At 49.2% G+C, this 9,554-nt stretch overlaps 1 protein-coding gene across 1 annotated transcript; it reads right to left on the reverse strand.

The window, feature by feature from the left end:
- Positions 1 to 2,182: 2,182 nt before the first annotated feature.
- LOC138824846 (U6 snRNA-associated Sm-like protein LSm3) lies at positions 2,183 to 9,550 on the reverse strand. The gene is made up of 4 exons (XM_070019218.1): positions 9,445 to 9,550; positions 7,871 to 7,981; positions 6,251 to 6,346; positions 2,183 to 2,481 (listed from the first exon to the last, which is right to left on the reverse strand). Exons 1-4 carry the CDS (start codon positions 9,463 to 9,465, stop codon positions 2,401 to 2,403), a joined length of 309 nt encoding a protein of 102 aa, XP_069875319.1. The 5' UTR covers positions 9,466 to 9,550; the 3' UTR covers positions 2,183 to 2,400.
- Positions 9,551 to 9,554: the final 4 nt, after the last annotated feature.

Raw genomic sequence — 9,554 nt, forward strand, 5'->3', positions numbered from 1 at the left:
AGCGGGGATGGCCCTTAGAACAGTTATTTTCCATCCCCTACACAGCGAGCATTACTCACAGCTGGCAAATGTTCCCACAAGGGAATATTCCTCTCGAGGCAGCTATGAGGAGTGTGAGCAGTAGCCAGGTGCCACAGACAAGAGTAAAGGATGTGTGCAGGTCTGTGTCCAGACTTGTAGGGGTGGGAAGTGTCTGGCCCTGCCAAGGCAGCCGCAAGTGGGACTTGAAATTCAGTAAATGTAGATCTGCCCAATGATGCTGTAAGGTGGTCTCGGGGCTGTGCTTGGCACACAGGTGCTCTACCACCTGGCCATGCCCGCAGGCCCCTGGTGACACTGCCGTAGGAACCTCCACTCCAGCTCCCGTGGCAAGGATCCCTAGCGGATGGCCATGGCGGGAGCCATCCCTGGCCCTCTCACAACTGCCACATCCACCCCTAAGTTTGTAGAGGTGGGGGCTGTGCGTGGCTGTCCCCAGTGCTCAGAGCCTAGTGCCACGGCGGTTCCCAAACTCATGTGGCCTCCTTTCCCTTTAGGGCGGTTTTTATAGACCACCATTGCTCTGCAGCTCCTCTTACGTCCTCATCCTGTATCTTGGCGGCTAGGTGAGTGCGCAGATGTTTGCTTGTGGCAGTTGAGTTCTGTGTCTGAAAGGCAGTGTTTCAAATTTTAAGGTTCCAGTGACTTAGAAATACGCCTAAGAAGTCTTCCTGTTCTAATGCATTCTGTTGGTTGCAGGAGAAAAGGGAGATAACGGAAGAATGAGGCAGTGTCCAGGAATTAAGCATGCATGTCCAAACCACCCAGGACACATGCAATGCAGAGTTGTACAGCGTGAGGCGCGGTGGAAGGCGGAGTCCCTGTGCCCTGGCGCAGCCTGGAGCTCGTGCCTGGAGCTGCACGTCTGCGGTGCCTGTGGCACACACACCCACACAGGCAGGGGTCCATCACACCGCCATCTCAAAGGCACACAGAGAGATGTCCTGAAAGACAGATGTCCAAGAAAGAGGCACTTACAGTGCATCACTACCGTTATGTATGCAGGCGTCCACTCACAAGTGTGCGCCCAGAGAATGGCCACTGGCTACTGCCACAATTGCTAAGTCCTCCTTTTTCCAGTGAATAGGCTGTGGCAAGCAGGTTACCTCGCAGGCCACTAAAGCTTAAGGACAGCGTGAAGCTGGCCAGAGACAGGAGGGGCCTCTAGCTCCTCACCCAAGAGACCACTCATCAGCTCACTCACACCTGTCTGTCTGCTCAGCAGTCTCGGAGGGGCAGGTCCAGTGAAGCGAAGCCATGTCGTCTGCTGAAGGCATCTTGCAGGCGGATGAAACACCATGCTCGCGTGAGCGACCAGTCCTCCACAAAGCAGATTTCTACATTTCACAGTGAAAGGCATCAGTTCTAGGCTCTATTTTTTCCTTTTGTGCAGTCCTGCAGCTTGAATTCAAGACCCAGGAGCTGTCCCCGAGCTCTCACACTCAAGGCTAGCCTTCTACCACATGAGCCACAGCCCCACTTCCAGCTTTTTGGTGATTAATTGGAGGTAGAAGTCTCAAGGACTTTCCTGCCTGGATTGGCTTTGAGCTATGATCATCAGATCTTAGCCTCCTGAGTAGTTAGGTTTTCAGGCACGAGCCACTGGAGCCTGGAAGGCCCTATCTTGATAAAATTTTATACTTTTCCTTTAAGTATGGCTGTCTTAAGCTAGAAATCTCATCACAGAATATGAGGGCAGGCTATCAACAGCTCTGGTCCCTGATTATCCTCTTGGTGCCCAACCATGTGTCTTGTGATTGCTGGACAGGGAAAGTTATGATAGGAGACTACAGTTAAAAAAAAAAAATCAAGCCGGGCGCTGGTGGCTCATGCCTGTGATCCCAGCCACTCAGAGGGCTGAGATGTGAGAACTGCAGTGCAAAGCCAGCCCGGGCAGGAAAGTCTGTAAGACCCCCAATTAACCACCAGAAAACCAGAAGTGGCACTGTGGCTCAAGTGGTAGAGCACTCGCCTTGAGCTGAAGGGCTCAGGGACAGCATCCAGGCCCAGAGTTCACATCCCACATCCCACAAAAAAATAAATAAAAAAACAAATGAAGTAAACATCAAATCTAATTTGAGGAAAAACAATCAGAAACTGTCTGTAGGAATACTGGAGCAAATCACTCCTGAGGAGTCCCGCAGCTTGGTGATCATGTTTATTAGAACAAATGGAGAAAAATAAGAATTCAGCTGAAGAAATTGCAAGTCACTTGCAGATCAACTCATCTTGGAGCAGAAGAGTCTTTGATCATGTCTTAATATCAAAAAAGCAAGCAGGCTTCTCTCTCTGAACGTCTTGTACATTGTACAACTGCAACTGTACAGTCTCCTACTTTCTATACGCGATAAATTCTTCATTTCAGCCAACTCTCAGAGGAGGGGCAACCAGCACAACGCCATCTCCCCGGACGAAGAGCATTGGAATATTCCGTTTTGTTGACTGGAAGAGAAAGGAAGAAAAAACCCAAAATGCATCTTTACAAACATGTATTTCTCTGTGTGTGTGTGAGATGAAAATTTAAAGGCTGGCTATAAGGCAAACAACTGGACTGAAAACCTGATCATTCACCTCTGCAGCATGAAGAACCCACCCATCTACCCTCCTTCTCCTGGGTACTGACATTATGGCAGTACCATCTCTGCTCTTCCTGGGTGACAGCCAGGTACTTTCCCCATGCTCTCTGGAAACCAGAGAGACGAGGACAGGGTCCAGACGGCCCATGAGCGGCCCACGCGTGGCTGTCCGCACTTGTTCCTGTTGGACTGAGGACTGGCAGCAGCACAGCCACCCGAGGCTGGGCCCTGAAAGACAGGACCAGCTCTGGCGGAGCCACATGCCTACCAGGGACTTCACGTGGCAGACCACCAGCTTCCACTGTGCTCAGCCAGGATGTCTGTCTGTGCATGCAGCACAAGTACACAATCACACCTTGCAGCTTCTGCTGAGTGGTCAGGCCTTGGGCAGTCAGGAAATCATGGCATGTTTGAAATTCTCTTATGCCTTGGCAAAATGTTAGGTAAAACTTGGAAAGTAGCCCAGAGACCTCCCAAATAGGCCTGGGAGAAGATGTTGGAAAAGGCAAATGTAAATAGGCACTGCTAAAACACATCACCTTTAGAACCCAGTTTATAGAAGTATTTTTAAAACACTGTGATGAACAAGGCTGAATAAAACATTTAGGTTGAGGAGACTTTCCTAAGGACAGATCAGATTGAGGGCAGGGCTTTCTCTGCAGGTTTACGGAAGCAAATGGTGCACAAGGATTTGAGAGACATCCCAGATAGAGAGCTCCATGGGGGAGAGAAAGCCCAGCAGGCAGAAGGCACGTGGTGCAGCTATGAAGAGCCCAATACCTCCAAGAGAGACCGAGTGCCGAGCCAAACGATGAGGTGATGGGTGAAGGAAGGCGGTAAACAGGATGCTGGCTGGGGCCAAACTACAGCCCTTCAGCAGCCCACAAAGTGACCGCTCCACTGTGGAGGAGTGAAGGTTCCGGTTTTCTGCTTCCCATGAGCAAGTCAGAAATCAGCCAAATCATTCAGACGTGGATTATGTAAGTTACGGGAAAAAGGCCCACCGAGCACCTACACTCTGTGGGCGTCCTCCTGTTTAGGAAGTGCTGGGGTTCATTAGTATTTCAACAGAGGAAAGGGAGAGAAACAAAGCCCAGGCCAAGGTGAGAAACCACCGAGTCTGGTTTCCTGCCTTAGAAGGAAATGAGGAGTGCATAGGAGAGGGAAGAGGGTAGCTGTCCGTGGTGCTGAGTGACACCACAGCCACTCCCAGACTCCGCTATCTGTCCTTTATACAATGACACTCCAGTGAGACACTACTGCTTGTGTGTAAAACCTACAGGATGGGCAAGCAGACAGGCCTGCAGCACACAGCAGCATGCATGCGCCACACTTTCCAGACAAAACTGTTTTCTGTTAGACACAGCAAGAAACACATTTTCAATCATCTGGTGACTTCATTTCTAACACTTTACACAACAAGTCATGGCAGTGCAGAAGACATCTCACAAAGTAAACCCGCTCTGCCTGCTTGTTGACAGTAGCAACTCTCGAAGCAAGAGAAGCAGTGTGCATGTCACCCAGAGTGGCAGACTTACAGGCAGAGCTGGTTGTCTGTACAAAGGTCAGTGCTAGCGACATATGATGGAACACACACACACACACACACACACACACACAACACTCTCTCTCTCTCTCTCTCTCTCTCTCTCTCTCTCTCTTTAGTTCTTGGATGAGCTCTGTTCTTGGTCACCATAAACCCGGAAGGAGCAGTGGTGTCCCATCCCTCTCTTACAGTGGACAAACAGCTGAAGTCAGACTCTTGTGTTGCAGGCCGTATTAAACAGTATTAAGTACATTTATGAAGTGCCTATACTGAGGGTAAAATGCTTAGATCAATACACAACTGCACACACCATATCTCATCACATTTTTGAAAACTTTGTTTGAACTAAAAAGGGAAAAATGCTGCTAATTTAACTGACAGTGCATTCTTATCTGAGTGACAATAGCCAGACCTAGAGATGCTAAAATATAAGAAAAGGAAGTTCCCTTTATAGTTGGAATATTATAACCGTGGCCATGTTCAAAACCTATGATACGAAATGTAAAACACCTACAAAGACAAGTTCTTATGTGGCAACTCTGATTGACAGCCAAATGCCCACATTCAGAGGTGCAGGGGAGGGAGGGAGGGAGGGAGGGAGGGAGAGAGGGAGAAACAGAGAGAGAGAGAGAGGAGAGAGAGGGACAGGGAGGGAGAGAGAGAGGGAGAATGAGAGTGTGAGTCCCTGCGGAGGAAGCCAGGAATGACTGGACTGGAGAAGGAAGGCTGAAGGTTTCCCCTGTAACATTTCCAAGAATCTGCCATGGCCACATGAAGTGGGTTCTATTATCTTACTACCTCTTTAACACAGGCCAGGTAACTTGGCCCAGTTATGTATAAGTGAACACAGAGTCCAGGAGTCCACTCCAGGAGTCCACATTTTAATCACTAGAATCTAGCAGAATCAGACTGACCTTGTAATACTTAAAAGGCTTTTCCAACGAGATCACTGGTGATTACATGAAAATGACTAATGAAATGTACCATTATTTGGAAGACAGTGATAACTCATGAACTAATACTTTGCAGATAAGGGCTTGCTGTTACTGCTTGAAGAATAGAACAAGTTCACTGACATGGTTTCTGATGCCTTGGTCCCACTAATCTAACTACCACTTGGGCTAGGAATGTAGCTCAGTTATAGTGATTGCCTAGCATGCATGAAACCCTGGGTCTGATTCTTCAGTACCACATAAACAGAAAAAGCTGAAAGTGGTGCTGAGGCTCAAGTGATAAGAGTGCTAGCCTTGAGCAAAAGAAGCTCAGGGACAGCACCCAGGCCCTGAGTTTAAGTCTCATGACTGACAAACTAACAACAACAACAAAAAACCAATCACTTGGAGTCTGGATATAAAGTCAAAAGCAAGTATCCACAAAGTATACTACCCATCTCTGTGGTCAGACTTTTCTCAGCTATAGCAAGTCATGGCTGCAACTCTAGTCATCATCAAGCCTGGCATCAGAGATTCTCAAATGTTTAAAACAAATGCTTTTCACTAAATGTTGTGTTTTAGAAAGTAAGGTGGTTGTCACTAAATCTGTTACTTATGAGTGGGGTATGGTAGTGCATGCCTGTTACACTAGCACTGACGAGGATAAGGCCGAGGGAAAGTGTGTTCAAGACTAGCATGGGCTACATGGTTAGATTCTATCTCAAAATACAAAAGAAGATGACAAAACAACTAAGGAAAAAGAACTGTAACATGTTAATCCTATGATAGTTTTATGTTTCTGAACGAACTAGTATTTAAGAAATTTCTCATATTTTTTTCTGGGTACTGGTAGCTCACGCCTGTATTCCTAGCTGCTCAGGAGACTGAGATCTGAAGATCACGGTTTGAAGCCGGACTGGGCAGGAAAGTCCATGAAACTCTTATCCCAATTAATCAGAGGGGAAACCCAACGTGGAACTGTGGCTCAGAGGATGAAGTGCTGGCTTTCAGCAAAAAAAAAACCTCAAGCACAACAGCCAGGCTTGAGGTCAAGTCCCAGCCCCAGCGAAAACCAAACCAAAGAAAATACTGTCAGGCTTCCCATAAATATATGTAAGACTGACAATGCGTAGGTAGAAAACAACAAAATTCCTTACTTTGTATATCTCTTCATATGTCTCCTCATCAATTTCTATGGTGGTCACAGTTTCTTCCACGTCTCCCAGAATCATATTTAAATGCTGGTCGTAAGCCTGAGGTGTGAGGAATCAAAAGATCAGAGAAACAACTAAAGGGACACAACACCAGTGTCTCGATTACACGCTACACTTTCAGTGCAAATGTCTCGATTACACGCTACACTTTCAGTGCATATGCCACAAACTTCATACTAAAAAACAAAGACAAAAAACTAACTTTTAGTGGGATAGCCCATTTCTTCACAAATCATTTCTAATGACAACTTTATTCATCCAATAAAATGTTAAGTTTATGCTCCAAAATGATGTGCTCCAAATAATGGAGTTATTCTGAAGTGGCACCCTACTTGTTATTCCTGGCAGCTGCATCTTTTACAGTGCTGTGAAAACCTGCTGGCCTTGTCAGTGACAGGGGAGGCAGGCATGGGAGCCAAGATGACGGGCACCACTGTCATTCAGCACCACTGGCCTGGTGCGGACTAAATACCACAAAGGTTAAATAGGCAGAGCAATACCATGTCCAGGCCCTGTGGCCTGGTAAATGCGGCCACTAAGGTATTTGATGCAACCTCCAAATAAATTTTCCTAAAAAGTGAACTTTCTGGGGCCTTGCTCAGAACCCACTTCCATTTAGTTCTAACAGTGAGGCATGGTGCCCCCACTGACAGGACAGAAGTGGCAGCCTACCTGCCACAGGGCACTGCAGGCAGGGAGCACTAGGACGAGCATGAGGCTGAGGCTGAGGGGCAGAAGACACAGCAAGCTGGGGTTGAGTCTGCACAGGGAAACGGACGCCTCCAAGACGTGCTCTCTGCATTTGCCACCGATCCATGTAATTAAGCTCAGCTGTGTTTATATTAAGACTACTATCTGCCTTTTTCTCTATGCCCTTCCTAACCTTACTGTTGCTTTACTTCAGGTGTCATGAAAGATGTAACCACAGTACTTAAGCTTTAGATTGGGGCTGAAGTGAGACCACCCGGGTTCATATTCTGTCTCTCCCTGTAATGACTGGGATGTCACCTTGAGCAAGCAACTGTGAAGTTCTGAGTCTGAGTTTCCTCAACTACAAAACAGGTTAGTAGTTGTAACTATGCTCTCAGGGTATACATCATTTAAAACACTAAAGCAATAGAATCTGACATCAATGCCCAATGAATGAGTTATTTTAATCAGTTTAGGGTAGAATGATAGTCAGAGCTGAGTGCCTGCGGCTCATACCTGTAATCCTAGCTACTCAGGAGGCTGAGATATGAATTGTGGTTCAAAGTCAGCAGAGGCAGGGAAAGTCCAGGAGACTCTCATCTCCAATTAACCACCAAAAAGCTGAAAGTGGAGCTGTGGCTCAAGTGGTAGAGTGCTAGCCTTGAGAAAAGAAGCTCAGGAACCTGAGTTCAAGTGCTAGGACTGGCACAAAAAAGCCAGGCATTATGGAGTGTGTCTGCAATTCCAGCACTTGGGAGGCTGAGGATCATGAGGTTTAGAGTGTAGCTTAGTGGTAGCTTTTACATTTTGAAGGAGCAAGGGTAGAAAAGGTAAGGAAAGTTGGTCTCAAGGTAATCTGACATATTTACTTACATGTAATCTGCCTCGAAGCTCTCGGTCATTTCTCATCTTCACATAAATACGCTCATCCAGGCTGAGCCTGATGAGATCTAGGGGCTCCTCTACGGTATTGGTAGTTTGTTGCTGATAAAAAGAAACATGTCATTAACACCAGAGAAAGTGAAATGTGTGAATCATGGCTATGATGTTACATGGCCAAGTGACTCAACCACTCTCTGCTTAGGGTTTTTCGTTTTCTTTTTTGGGTCCAGTTGTGGGGCCTGAACTCTGGGCCCGGGCGCTGTCCCTCAGCTCTTCAGCTCAAGGTTAGCACTCTACCATTTGAGCCACAGCGCCATTTCCGGCTTTTTTTTCCTGCTTAAGTGGTGCTGAGGAATCAAACCCAGGGCCTCATGTGCATGCAAGGCAAACGCTCCACCACTGGGCCACTTTCCCACCCCTAGGTTTTTTCCTTTTAGTCCTTAGAAAATCTTTAAGTAGTTGTACAAAGGAGTTGCCACTTAACAGCAGTTTGTGAATATGAGTCATCTTCATCTAGGTCACCCCTTCCAACATTCTCACCCATCCCTCCCCCTCCCCACCCCTTCCCTCACTCTTAAATTTGTAAGGTATTAACCAGCAAAATGCTAGACTGGAGGCATGGCTCAAGTAGAATGCCAGCTATGAACAAGAAAGGGCTACATTCAAGTTCCTGAATGGGTATGGTGGGGGATGAAGTAGTAAGACTTTTCAAGAGCTTCTTCAGTTAAGACAGGAGATCAGTGGCAGAAGGTGACTGAACGTTGATTCGTTTACAACTTCACAAGGTTAGAGACACAAGCAAAACACCCTGACTGCAGTTGGTGTCTCCCTCTGCCCTCAACAGGTGCTGCCGGCAGCACTGGAGGGGTCTCAGTCCTTGCGCTGCAGGAAGTGGCTGCGGGTGAAGAGAAGCATCTGGATACCAACTACCCCCTGCTGCTGGAGCCTCCGTCCGGGGCGCTCGCTGCCCTCGCGCTTTGTCGCGTACCTCTGAACGCTGCCTGCCTCTTCAGAGGCTCCTCCTCATCCCTGGCTCCTTCTACTCAGTCCGTGTTTCCGTGCTCACTGCCCAATCCCGGTCTTAGGGGGCTTACAGCCTAGTGGTGGACGCCACCTTAGCAAGCTGCATTTAGCACGAAGATAACCACCCCACGCTGCGACGCTGCGACCCCTGCGGGGGTGGGCAGCGCAGGAGGGAGAGGGCTTCGTCCGGGGCCAGCCGGAGTGCTGCGGGCCGGGGCGGGGCGGGGCGGGGCCGAGGCCGTCCGGAGTGCTGCGGGGCGGGCCCGGGCGGGCCGGCAGCCTCCGCCTCACCGAGCCACCCACTTCGGTCTGTCGTCCCGAGCGCTCGGCGAGGCGTGGGGTCGGCCGCCGCGCCCTGACCCCGCACGCCGCCGTCCGCCGCGTACTCGGCGAGCGCGCGCGGAGGAACGGTCGGCCGGGTGGGCTGGAAGAGGCCGGCGGCGCGGCGGCCGCTTCCCCTCCGCGGGGGAGCGCGCAGCTCCGGCCCGCCCGCGAGGCCGAGCGAAACGCGCGCGGCCGGGAGCGTCCCGGATCTCACTAACCTGGTCCACGTCGTCCGCCATGTTTCAAACCCTGCGCCTTTTTACCCCGCTTCTCGCGAGAACTGGAGAGCAGTTCCGGGTTTCTACGACGGGAGGACGAGCGCGCCGGA

Source organism: Dipodomys merriami, unplaced genomic scaffold (genome assembly GCF_024711535.1).
Source record: "Dipodomys merriami isolate MVZ:Mamm:240054 unplaced genomic scaffold, mDipMer1.0.p SCAF_13, whole genome shotgun sequence".
NCBI classification, from domain to species: Eukaryota; Metazoa; Chordata; class Mammalia; order Rodentia; family Heteromyidae; genus Dipodomys; species Dipodomys merriami.

Coding starts and splice junctions, on each gene's coding strand:
- LOC138824846 (XM_070019218.1), bottom strand. CDS start 9,465: ATGGCGGACGACGTGGACCAG. Junction 7,982..9,444: donor TGGCGGACGACGTGGACCAG/GTTAGTGAGATC, acceptor TCTTTTTATCAG/CAACAAACTACCAATACCGT. Junction 6,347..7,870: donor AGCTTCGAGGCAGATTACAT/GTAAGTAAATAT, acceptor CTCACACCTCAG/GCTTACGACCAGCATTTAAA.